Below are 13,070 nucleotides of genomic sequence, written 5' to 3'. Positions count from 1 at the left end.
GAGAAGAGCCCACGTGCCACCCTGAAGAACCAGAGCAGTCAGAAACAATAGATAACTTTTTAAAAAGAAATATTAGACAAACTGATCAGTTTAGACAGTTGATTCTTCAACAACACAGGTTTAAACTGCATGGGTCCACTTATAATGAACACATTTTATGGTACTATACAATCCCTGGTCGGCTGGGTCCTTAAATGTAGAACCGAGGATGCAAAAGGCCAATCATAAAGTTATACTGGGATTTTCAACTGCATACAGTGTCCCCCCTCATTCTGCATTATTCAAGAGTCCCTGTTGATGTTAAGCTTTTCTAATGATCCCTTCCTTCCACAAGAATTAAAGCTAGCAAATGCCCCAAATAATTTTAAATAGAACTTTACCTCTAGGTTAATATATTCAGTCAAACATCTTTTCATACACTGCTTCTATTTTCCATATAAACATACTGAGAACTCCTGGAATGCAAACTTCAATAATGACATTTGACTTACTTTTAATTTTTATTAAAAATGAAAGAAGTTCAAGAGAACAATTTATATGCAACTATGGCAACGGCACCCCACTCCAGTACTCTTGCCTGGAAAATCCCATGGGCGGAGGAGCCTGGTGGGCTGCAGTCCATGGGGTCACTAAGAGGCGGACACGACTGAGCGACTTCACTTTGACTTTTCACTTTCATGCATTGGAGAAGGAAATGGCAACCAACTCCAGCATTCTTGCCTAGAGAATCCCAGGGACGGGGGAGCCTGGTGGGCTGCTGTCTGTGGGGTCACCCAGAGTCGGACACAACTGAAGCAGCTTAGCAGCAGCAGCATACAATGTTTTAAGCGGCTTTCCTACTCTATTAAAGCTTTATATTTAAAATGTCTACAAGATATGCGCTTCACAGGCTTGAGACTTAGACATCACCATATATGTGACCTTAGCAGCTTTATTGCACAATGATCCACGTAACACTGCATATTTGTTTAGTTCAGCCTATGTCATAAAGTGCTATTCACAGGTGGGAAAGGAACAAAGCTTACTCAACACTGAAACTCTCCATGATTATTTCCTTCTTGGGTCTGGGGGAAAAGGTACGAATTTAGTGCCACCAACCTGAATAACAGATTTCCATTAATATATGTACATAACAACAACAAAAAAGCCAGAGCTAAGAGTTTTGGTTAGTCAATTAAAATGTATCAAAAGAATTCTGAAATGATTAACGCTAAATATACTTAACAGTCTAGTTTCTGAATACTCTAACTTTAAAAAAACTAACCAGTTTAAATAAAACCACCCAAAAAAGAGTATCCTTCAAAAATGAGGATAAAATTTAGATAAAATCTAATTCTTCGAAGAACTTTCAACTTTTAAGAAGGGTATATACAGTCATTATGATTTCATTTATTATTTCTAAACAAATCTATACTTTTATTTCCTTATATAATAAATGCTTATTACCAATGAGCCATAGAAAATGCCATACAACTGACCAGATAGTTACTTCACATTTTATAATATATTTAATGACACTGAAAATATATTGTGAAGTTTTCAAACATGTAAACATAAACCAGGACAATCTGATATGTAATATTTGTGTCCCAAAATGAAAATTACAAAACACAAAAAGCAAAAGAATGGCATCATTACTGTCACTAGTATTTATGAAAAATAAATATGCTCACAGAGTAACTAAAAAAAAAATTGAAGAAAAAAAAAGAAAAGCTTCATGTGTTAGCCAAGAATTCTGTGTTTCCTACAATAAACCATATTTCTTACACATGCAAGTACGGGCATTACCAGCCAAGAAAACTCTTTAAAATGTCCTTATAGTTTGTGATCTCAGAAAAGAGCAAACAGTAGTATTCATTTTCTAGGCAATATATTCTTAAATACATAATTTTCCATTTAAATATACTACTATTTCTATGGCCTTTTTCATTTTACCTATCTACACCTTTGTTTTCCTATTAAAAACAAATGCACAACACCATGCTTAGTACTACTTCCTATCCATAAGGTATTTAAAAAATATCTTCTCTGAGGACATAAACATGATACAAAAATGAAAAAACAAACCCAAAAGAAGAGTAATAAATACTTTTGGATCCCTTCCCCCCAGCCCAAAACAAGGAATGTCTAAGTATCAGCAACACAAGCTGATACAAATAAATTAGATTTCCTGTGCATAAAAAAGAAAGTCCAGTCACCCATCTCAGTGTTAACCAGGAAAGAACGTCTCTTCCCAGCATTTGTGAAAGGCAGAAAGGCTGCTTAGGTTTTCTGTGTTTGAAGAAGAAACATACACAAAAAATAAGTGTGGTGACACAACACCTAGATGATATGTAATTAAGTACGAAGGCTAACACCGAGGCAGTATTCTGCTCACATTCTCCATCCTAAACCACACCAAATGCGTAGACTACATGTTCTCTTGGTATTCCAGGTACTTTGCTGAGATGGATTCTTCGAGCTGGACTCCTCCACTGCCCATCAAGGCAAACGCAGGATACATCGTATGGGAGCAGTCCACCTGGCGTTCATAGAGGCATTTCATGTGATCCATGTCATAGAAAGCCACTTTGCCTTTATCACAGTCGAGGAAAACGCCTATGCTTGTTGGCATGGGAAGGACTCTATTTTCGGGTTCGTTAGAAGTAGGTGACTTGGGAATAAAGACCTTCTTCATACCTATCGTAACCAGCGTAAAGGGCTGCGAAGAGTCAACACAGGCGTCCTCACTGCCGCTGTCGTGCCCGCTGTCCTGCTCGTACCTAAAACACAGCACAGACAAAGCAGAATCTATCTGCATCATCATCCAAAGGCCTGCAAGTCGCTTCAGAACATTTTCACCAGATAATAGACACTGAGTTAGATTAAAACCAACTGTAACTGCTTTTACATCAAAACCTTTCTGTTAAACCATAATCTGTTAGAAACATAAGGACTACATAATGTCACTTAGAATTACACCACAGACTCAGATCCAAATTCTGTCATAAAGTATCATCCATTTTTACCTATATATATAAACAAACAGATGAGAAGTTAAAAATAATTAGTAATTTTGGCCTATCAAAAATAAAGCGGGAGGGGGATGAAATGGAAGGGACTTGACAAATATTGAATATTTATAGCATAAAATCATATAGAAGAAAACAGTAACCAACACAGATCCCCTAATCCAAAGACTTTATCAGACTATGTAAAATAAATGGGCACTACAAAATAAAGCAGGAGAAAAAAGCATGTTTCATTCGCCTGCTAAGAACTGTTGTTTCCTGGTTGGGATTTTCTACATGGCTCTATGATGCAAGCAAGTATCATGAACAGTTTTAATCTCCTTTGATTATAAAACAGTAACACCTTAAAGAAAATTCTGATACAAAGTTCCTTCCATTTTTTTCCCTAGGCAGTGTGCTTCTCATATTAGTACATTTGCGAGCATAGTACATCAACCATTTCAATCAGGTCTTTTCACTTCTAGTATTTCTCATAAGCTTTTTAACATTGTTAATAATTTACCAAGTAGACATGCCACTATGTTTACGTAACTATTTCCGTATTTCAATTTCCGCTGTTATTTCAATTTCTCATTTTAGGACAACAAGTTTTTCCTGTCACTCAGATTGTTACTCTGGGATTTCTGCAGACGTAAGTGGATCAGAAATTATCTGTCTGGACGCGTTCACATTACATCATGTAACAAAACTAAACTGTACAGAACATTAAATAGTCACTCTCAAGAAACTGAAATTCTTTGCCATGGGAACACGTTGACCGTGACCAAATGTTTAAAGTACTTATAGGACAGTTTAAAGAAATTGTATCCATTTAGCACCAACTGTGAAATATGGCATTTAGAGGCAAAGGGAATGGCAACCAACTCCAGTATTCTTGCCTGGAGAATCCCATGGAATAAGGAGGCTGGAGGGCTACAGCCCATGGGGTTGCAAAGAGTTGGACACGACTGAGCAACTAAAATAAATAAAAAACATTATTTATGCAATTTTATTTATAATTAAGACAACTGATATGAAAGCCTTTGAGTATTCTAAATTGTGAAACTATACCATAATCAAGAGGTGTACCCAAAAAAGACTTATTTCCTCACAGCATTAGAACTTAACTGCTGAAGCCCATTAGTCACTGTGTGATACAAGATAACGTGACATCTTTTCTTAGCCAGCCACATAAGCACAGCCAAAACATCTGAATCTAAGAAAGGCATACTCTAAATACTAATAAATACTCTAAATGCAGAAAGTATATCCAAGTCCACTTTCAGGCTTGCCTTGCTAAACCAGGATATTTACATTTTACAGAATTAAAGAATTATCAAGATCTAGATCAATAAAAGAATCTACCTTGGACTAACTGCGTCCCGGGGAGACCGGAGCCATTCTTGCAGTTTGTCACTGGAAGCGACGCCCGCTTTCACCAGGTACGAATACGGCTCCACACGGAAGGCCCAAAAGTGCTTCCCTTTAGTAATCCCAACATCTCCAATGATGTAGTCTAAGCTGGTGTAATAACCCACTTGGATCCGCTCCGCAGCAAGCAGGAGGTTAAATCCAGCTCTGCTCTCCACACGGTCTCTCTTCAAGTTCAGCAGGAGGTGTTCATTATTATAGCCGCATTTTTCATCAAAGAGGAAGCTGAAAACTGCAAACAGGACTTAAAATTAGCCTGCAAATTATCTATGAGCATTTCTACACTCTATGGTTAAATTTAACAGGTTTTCAGACAGAAATTACTAAAAAGAGATAGGAGGAAGAATATTATTTTACCCTACTCACAAATCAAAACCCCAACTTAGAAATGATTTCCAGTAATTCTCTATACCTGAAAATTTTCAGAAATTTCAAAGTGGAAGAAACATTTTCAGTGTAGGAGAAATTTATGACTGTAGCTCCTTGGAATAGATACAGCAAACCTAAACACCTGAACACCCTTATACTACTGAACCTGTTCTTCTTTTATCCCTAAAATAAGGAGTTGTATATTTTCAAAAATATCTGCATGTTTTCTTAAAATTTATTCCAAATTTTATCTTTAAGTTAGTCACAGTCGTGTCCGACTCTTGGCAATTCCATGGACTGTAGCCTTTCCTGCTCCTCTGTCCATGGGATTCTCCAGGCAAGAATACTGGAGTAGGTTGCCATTTCCTTCTTCAGGGGATCTTCCTGACCTGGGGATCAAACCCAGGTCTCCTGCTTTGCAGGCAGATTCTTTCTCAACCAAGCGACTAGGGAAGCCCAAATTTTATAAATACAGAAAATATTAACAATTTTAATAAGGTCTTCTCCTTACCAATCAAGACGGCAGACACGAAAAACAGTGTTTTGCTTTAAAAAAAAAAAGGCACAGGCTTTGGGTTCAGAGACACCTGAGTTTGAATTCCTAGCTCAAACATTTAACTGGAGCTTAACCGAAACTTTAATTTCCTCAACTGCAGAATGGAGACAACACTACTCTCCTAAGCCTATCAACTTAAACCTATTAAGCCTAACATTCATTGGCGGCTAGCCCAGCAAGTGGAAACATCCCAAATGCCCGTCAACAGATGAATGCACAAAGAAAATGTGGTGTCAACTTCAAATTGGCACTTGCCACCGGCACTTGCCATCCATCTCTGCAAGGATTAAATCATGTGCTGCTGCAGCTGCTGGTTTTCAACACCCCTGACGCGAGTTCAGGGTGGAGAGCAGAAATGAGGCCCTCTGTGCGGGGAGGCAGGCGGGGAGGGTGGACTGCAGGACCCCTCTATTTTCAGGAGCCTGTTTTATGAGCCCAGTTCTTGTTATCGCCTCCTATCTAAAAAAGCACTAAAATCCTTCATGGTGACGACTGCTCCTTGTGACTAGCAGAAACCTTCTGAAGAAAAAAAAAATGTGCTTGATTGCAAGGACTCTCCTCCCTTCACCAAAATCACACATGTATTGACCTTCCCCTCTGCCTCTTTGGAGCAGTTTCTCAGAGCTATCTGAGCGGCTGTGCAAATCCATTCACACACGAGGTACTTAGAATAGGCAGATTCATAGAGACAGAGGCAGAACAGAGGTTGCCAGGCTCTGGAGGAAGGGTGGATGGAGGGGTTATTATGTAATGGATACAGTATTGATTTGGAAAAATGAAAAAGTTCCAGAGAATATAATGATGGGTGCACAGAATGTACTTAATGCCACTGATGCATCCAGTTAAAAATAGCTAAAATGACAAATTTTAACATTCAATCATGTCTGACTCTTTGCGACCCCATGGACTGTAGTAGTCCGCCAGGCTCCTCTGTCCATGGGGATTCTCCAGGCAAGGAAACTGGAGTGGGTTGCCATGTTGCTAACAAGCTAAAACCATTTTCCATGAATGAGATCTGACCAGTCTTCCCGGTAATGCCTACTGTCCTGGGATGACAATTCACGCTTGCTTTCAATCTCAAATGTCTCCCAGTTTGCAAAATAAATTTAGATGGTCACCCTATTCATATGGCTTCTCCCGGAGAAAAGGAAGACAGTCTTCAATGTTTCCCCTCCCCCACCCCCTCCACTTCGCTGAAAACAGCAGCTACTTTCAGGCTTATTTTTCCTTTCGCTTTCAGTCAGACTAGAAAACAAAGTGGAAACTGCATAAACCATAAAATGTTTACTTAATACTTGTAAATGCACCCTAAAACTCTCTTTTGGATATTATTAAAATTCAAGAAAAATAATTTTAGCCAACCTTATACATTTGGTTGTTTTTTTTTTCTTAATTAGCTACAATATACATGAAAAACAGTGCATAGCACACCTGGACAAAGCGGCAAGGAAGGGCAGAGTGCACAAAATTTGAGTACATAAGCCACAAAAAATGAACAGGAGCAATGGGGTCTGACAGCCAAGTGAAGGAACGTCTAAGGGCAAAATGATTACCCGTTCACCAGCATGAGCATAACTTTGCTTCTATACGTCACTTTTCCATGGAAACACTGTCAGCGAACATCAACTAACCTGTAAGTCATTCTCATTTTATAAAAATGTACAGGCCTTGTTTAAGTAGTACCGGTGGTTGGAAAGGAGAGGCAGTGCTGGGTAGAAGGAGCTCTCCGTGTGGGGGAAGGGGAAGGAGGGCTATCCATGTGGCTTTAATACGTGCCTTCCATCCCCATGGGCTGGTAATCACTGGGTTAGAAAAGCCAGCCAAGTCAGAATTAGGTTAACTAAAATTATACTTCATGTTATTATACCAATAAATGTCTAAAATATCTACCCAGATCCTATGCTAATAGAGATCTCTATAAACTGATCAAAAAAATAGAATTATACTACTTAAAATTTGTAAGGTAGCATTTACATTATTTTAACTCTAAATTAATAACCCTAAACATTCAAATGTCATGTTATTCTGCATCTGTCATCAGTTAGAAGTCTAATCCTAGTCTCAGCCTGCATGGTGAAATTCAAGTATTCATTCTATTTCTAAATCCTAGCTGGATATAGAATCTACTTTTCTAGAATCTTTCACAAATGAGAGGTGGCTTTAATGTAGGTCTGCACAGACACATCAGCAGGTGTTTTATCATGGTCTCTTCCAACTGTACGCTTTTCTTATCCCCAGTATTCAAACTACCTGGAGCTGGAGGAGTATGAAGAATCAGTTCTCTGCTGCAAGGACTGCAGATGGAGCCCTTGTAGGCTCTTACTCTGAAAGCATAGTTACAATTACTCTCAAGATCGGAAATAACTTTACTTGTGCCACAAACTTCTATCTCATTCCAAGGCAACATTTCTTCATCTCGATTAATCTTGCGATATTCAAGGACATAGCTATCAGCTTTATCCTTTTCTGGATGGTGCCAATTTATCAAAGCGTTGTTATAAACTTTGCTCTGTTCCTCACTGATCTCTGGCACATCTACACCTGAAAGAATTATAAAACAGAAAACAACATTAAACTATTATTTCAGAACCTTTATTTTTTCCTCAGTAAAAATGATTTATTGACAAAAACTAAAGGATTTCTCTGTTGTCCAAGAACTTTCTATATTTAGAATAAGGTGTATAAGTAAAAGAATAATTCCTGCAAATACAACATGGACGGACTCTGAGGACAGGCTCAATGAAGCGAACAGGACACAGAAAGACCAATGCCGAGGTCATGAGTCCACTTATGTGAGGGGTCTACAATAGCCAGATTCACGAAATCAAAGGGTGGGATGGTGGTTACCAGGGGCTGGGGGGCAGGGAGAAATGTGTACTTATTAATAGGCAGGCATAAAGTTTCAGTTAAGCAAGAGGAATAAGCTCTAGACATCTGCTGTACACCCTGTGACTATAGACAACAAAACCACATTCTATACCAAAAATTTAAGAAGGTGGATCTCAGGATAAGTTTTGTCACAATAAAATTTTGAAAGAAAAAAAGAGAGATTTTTAAAGTGTATATTTATGTTTAAAACTGAAAGGGGAAAGAAGAATGAAAAATAAGACATTTTAGTAAAACAATTTTAGCTTTCCTTATTAATTCTAAAATGTCATAAATCAAAATTTTTAACCATATACCCTTCAGTGCCCATCTACGGAAATAACAACCCTGGAGGTGAAATTTCTAATTTCTGTCCTCTTTTAAGTTATTTTAGTAAGTGTTTTAAAATCTAAGTTTGGTTAGTATAATAATAAATGTCAAAATATTATATAATTTCCTTTCATATTATCTTTCTCAGAATTGCAAAGCAATTTAAAATGACTTTTTCTTGGCATTAACAAGATACATATTTTTGTAAGAAAATCAGAAACTACATAACACACACACACACAAATTAAGTAACTCAAAGATTATCACTACAATAATTTTGTATAGCTCCTGCCAGTATTTTTCTCCCAGTGGTATTCCACTGTAGCAACACTTAACTATTTTCAGAAACATGTTTCTAATTTTTCACTAAAAATACAATGATCAAAATTTCACAGCTAAATATTTGTGTGTATTCATAATCTTTTCCATAGAATAAATTCCAAACAGCTTAACCGCTTTGGTCATATGGTAAAAATAAGCTGTAAGGGTTGTAAGTGCATATGCGCACATAAACACACACACTTATACCAAATCACAGAGAAACACGCGGAGTGAAAAGCAGACGTCTCCGTTATCCTCCAGCTGTGTGCAAGCAACAGACAGCGTAAGTATGTCTGTATGTCTCTGTGCAGCCAAGGGATCTAAAAAGTCATCCAGACTACATTTTAAAGTTAAAAACAACTATCATGACTGGTATGCCTCACCCTATACCTCTTTCTTTTCTTTTCTTTTTTTAAACCAGTTTACTAAAAAAATGGTCATGCAGGAACAGTGAGGAGAGCACCCAGCAGGCAGAAGACGAGTGACCACTTTACATCCTGACCCACAGGTTTTACTGGTTCTTTGTTATGTACTGGCAGAGCCTGAGATTACCCAGCCTCAATCTCCTCTTTCCAAAGACAATTTTGGGACCCCCCCCCCAACCTCTGCCGACCCAGAGGAGGAAGGACCTTGTAACTCCTAAGTAAACAAAGAATAACATACATGTAAAAGCAATTCAAGTATACATTTTGGAAAAAGAGAATAGATAAGAAAAGTATATAGTCAAAAGGAGATTCAGGCGCTGACTGGAAGAGAAAGATGGTCATAGTAATAATCTTTCAGTATTTAACTTTTTAACAAGACATATTTCCTTTGACTAAATACAAATCTACACATCTGTATCTACACAGTAATTAAGCTTATACTTTTCCAAGGGGTTCCCTTGTAGCTTAGCTGGTAAAGAATCTGCCTGCAATGCAAGAGACCCAGGTTTGGTTCCTGGGTCAGGAAGGTCCCCTGGAGAAGGAATACCCACTCCAGTATTCTTGGGCTTCCCTGGTGGCTCAGACGGTAAAGAATCCGCCTGCAATGCGGGAGACCTGGGTTGGGAAGTCCCCTGGAGGAGGGTGTGGCAACCCACTCCAGTATCCTTGCCTGGAGAATCCCCAAGGACAGAGGAGCCTGGTGGGCTACAGTCCATGGGGTTGCAAACAGTCGGACACAACGGAGCAACTAAGGACACACACAGATACTTTCCCAAAGATTGTAATTGTTCACCATGAAGAGAAATCTGAAGGAGATGAACAAGGTGAGAAGAAAAAGGAACGGACTACCTCCCTATTGGTGAGCAGCGGAACACAAACACAAGCAAACATCAGGGACTGAAATTCACCTGTCAAGGTTCTAGCCCCTAGTATTACTACCTCAGAATGTGTCTTTATTTGGAGAGAGGGCTTTTAAAGAAGTACCACAGTTAAAATCAGGTCATTAAGGTGGACCTAGTCCAACGTGACTAATATGACTGGAGTCCTTATAAGATGAAATCCGGATGCAGATACGCCTAGAGGGAAGGCCGTGTGAAAACACAAGGAGAGGCGGCCAGCTGCTCTTCAAGGAGAGAGGCGTCAGGAGAGACCAACGCTGCCCAGCAGCTTCATCTCAGCCTTCCAGGCTCCAGAGTCAGAAAACACATTTCTGGTGTTTAAACCACCCAATCAGTGGTGTTTCGTTTCAGCAGCCCTAGCAAACTCATACAGCACTGTAAACGCTTAAACATCTTAGAGTCACCTTTACCTGGAGATACCATTTCCAGGCTTCTGCCCTAAGGAAACTCATACACAGGCACAGAGAAACACTGACAGATGTTTGATAGAGCTGTTTTACAATAGATAAAAAACAGGAACAGACTGTCGCTCCGTAGGAAAGTTATTTATATAATGGAATATTAAAGCTGAAATACAGCTGTAAACCAGAACTTCATACATTAACAAATATTTATCCTAAACTTAATTTCTCAAAAAAGCAATTTACCAAAAAAGACACATACAGTGTGATGCCATTCACACGACGTTTAAAAACATACAAACCAATAGAACCTAGCTTTTGGGCATAAAAACATGGTTATAAAAACATAAATGGCATACAATTTTAGGACAGGAAGGTCTGGGCAACTGAGCTGCTGCTTTATAAAGTCAAGCTGAAGAGAATCTGTGTGGATTCTGTTGTTGTTTAGTCGCTAAGTCAAGTCCAACCAGTTGCAACCCCTAGAACTGTAGCTCACCAGGCTCCTCTGTCCATGGGATTTCCCAGGCAAGAATACTGGAGTAGGTTGCCATGTCCTTCTCCAGGAGATCTTCCCGACCCAGAGATCAAACCCACGTCTCCTATACTGGCAGGCGGATTCTCTAGCGCTGAGCCACCAGGAAAGCGCATGTGTAGTCTACACAGTGGGAATTCCAACCAAAAAAGCGAAGGCATGCTGATATTAAAACTTACCACTTGAGAAAAAAGATAATTCTCCAAGAAGTTCTGTTTGTTTAGATGTGTTAACAACATAGTCTTCAAAAGAAGTTTGAGCCGCAGGTCTAAAGCTCTTCAAAGACTCTGTAGCTTTCTGTATTCTACAGACAGATATAAAATGTTTTATGTAAAAATGATTCTTTAAAAAGGAAAATTAGACTAAGTATCTGCAATGAGATTAACAAAAGGAAACTTCACTCAGCACTCGGTGAAGAGTGAAGCAGGAGGCACTGCGCACAACAGCGCATTCCGAAGCCATCGGAGCTGCAGCAGAGACGCGGGGCTGTGCTCAGTGACGCTGCTACAAAGACTGTCAGTTCAAATCGAAATACCTGACGTGGAGCTGCTTTGCCGTCTGGACAAAACAAGACTGATCCGTCTCCTTCAGCACCTCCTGAGCGTACCCCACGAGCCCACGGTTCTCCAGCAGGCCCTGGTACTCTTCCATTTGAGTCTGAAACTTGTCTAATCTTAGTTTCTTAGAAGCATCAATTGCCTTCAAAACAGATGATTTCCTCTCTTCTAGAATTTCAAAGAGCTTTTCAAAATGTGTAACGGCATCTTCTTTAGCCCGCTCTCCATTACACTATTGTAAAACAAGCAAAGCGTTAGCTCATCTGCTAGATCCAAATGTCTTTTCATTCTGCGCAACAGACCCAAATCCTGGAAGGAAGAAGACTTTGTCTGACGCCTTGAAGCTGTCAGAACAATAACTGACATCAAATGCACTTAATTAGGGATGATCAGCAACTTTTACACATAGTTTGTGATTTCATAATCATAAGCACTCATAGCAGCAGCCGACAGTACAGAGTCTTCAAGAACATTCTTAAAAGCTGACAATATATGGCACAAGTGCCCTGTACATTTCTCAGTGGCTTCTGGCCAACATTTATAATGAAAGGAAATTTTTTCCAGATTTACTTCTCTTGTTTTCTAATCCCAACAGCCAATTTTTTAAAGGGGGGATGGGAGGAGAGAAAGAAGGTGATGATATTCTGGTAGTTTTTCAGTGACATATCACATCAAATTCAGAAATATCATTATACACAGGTAAAGAGGAGACTGTTTCCAGCAAAGTATAATTATAGATAAAAAGACAGTGTGGCAATCTTCACCGAGAACAGAGACAAATTTTCTAGTACAGAAGACTCTTACTGATAACCCTACAAATACAGCTTAGGTCAAAGGTATAAAAAACATTAAATAATTTCTCCAGGATCTCAAGGAGTCAGTGCCTAAATGAATACTCAATGCCTGAATTCCTCAGTTTTCAAGCTCCTGAGTGACAAACTCAAAAATAAGCACTGGATTTCCTTATCTCAGAAGTAAAGGCAGGCCTTCCCTGGTGGTACAGTGGATTAAGAGTCCCCCTGGCATTGCAGGGGATGCGGTTTGATCCCTGGTCTAGGAAGAGTCCGTATGCCGTGGGGAAACTAAGCTCGTGCACTACAAGTACTGAAGCCTGCACGCCCTAGAGCCTGTGCTCCACAACGAGAGGAGCCCCTGCGATGGGTGGCCCCCTACACTGCGCCCAAGAGGAGCCCCCGCCCGCCGCAGCTCAACAAAGTCTGCACAGCAATCCAGACCCAGCACAGCCAAAAACACGCTTTAAAAAACAAAGGCAGATGACTGAGAAGACTAGGAAAGAGAAACTTAAAATGACAACAGACACAATCTCTGAAGACCTACGGCCTGGGTGATCATGCGCCACGTGTTAGGGGGTTACAGGAGCCTGTGAAGAGTCT

At 39.5% G+C, this 13,070-nt stretch overlaps 1 protein-coding gene across 1 annotated transcript in view; it reads right to left on the bottom strand.

Moving 5' to 3' along the window:
- Positions 1-917: 917 nt before the first annotated feature.
- LOC120860993 (E3 ubiquitin-protein ligase TRIM36) overlaps positions 918-13,070 on the bottom strand; it is a 30,908-nt gene continuing 18,755 nt past the window's right edge. The window contains exons 6-10 of the mRNA XM_040236701.1: positions 11,655-11,908; positions 11,299-11,423; positions 7,597-7,887; positions 4,356-4,653; positions 918-2,762 (exon numbers count right to left, since the gene is read on the bottom strand). Coding sequence (XP_040092635.1) covers positions 2,411-2,762; positions 4,356-4,653; positions 7,597-7,887; positions 11,299-11,423; positions 11,655-11,908 — 1,320 coding nt within the window. The 3' untranslated portion in view covers positions 918-2,410. The remainder of the gene's footprint in view (positions 2,763-4,355; positions 4,654-7,596; positions 7,888-11,298; positions 11,424-11,654; positions 11,909-13,070) is intronic.

Source organism: Oryx dammah, unplaced genomic scaffold (assembly GCF_014754425.2).
Source record: "Oryx dammah isolate SB20612 unplaced genomic scaffold, SCBI_Odam_1.1 HiC_scaffold_11210, whole genome shotgun sequence".
Taxonomy (NCBI): Eukaryota; Metazoa; Chordata; class Mammalia; order Artiodactyla; family Bovidae; genus Oryx; species Oryx dammah.
Note: the sequence above shows the minus strand (reverse complement) of the source record. Positions and strands in the feature narration are given on the sequence as shown.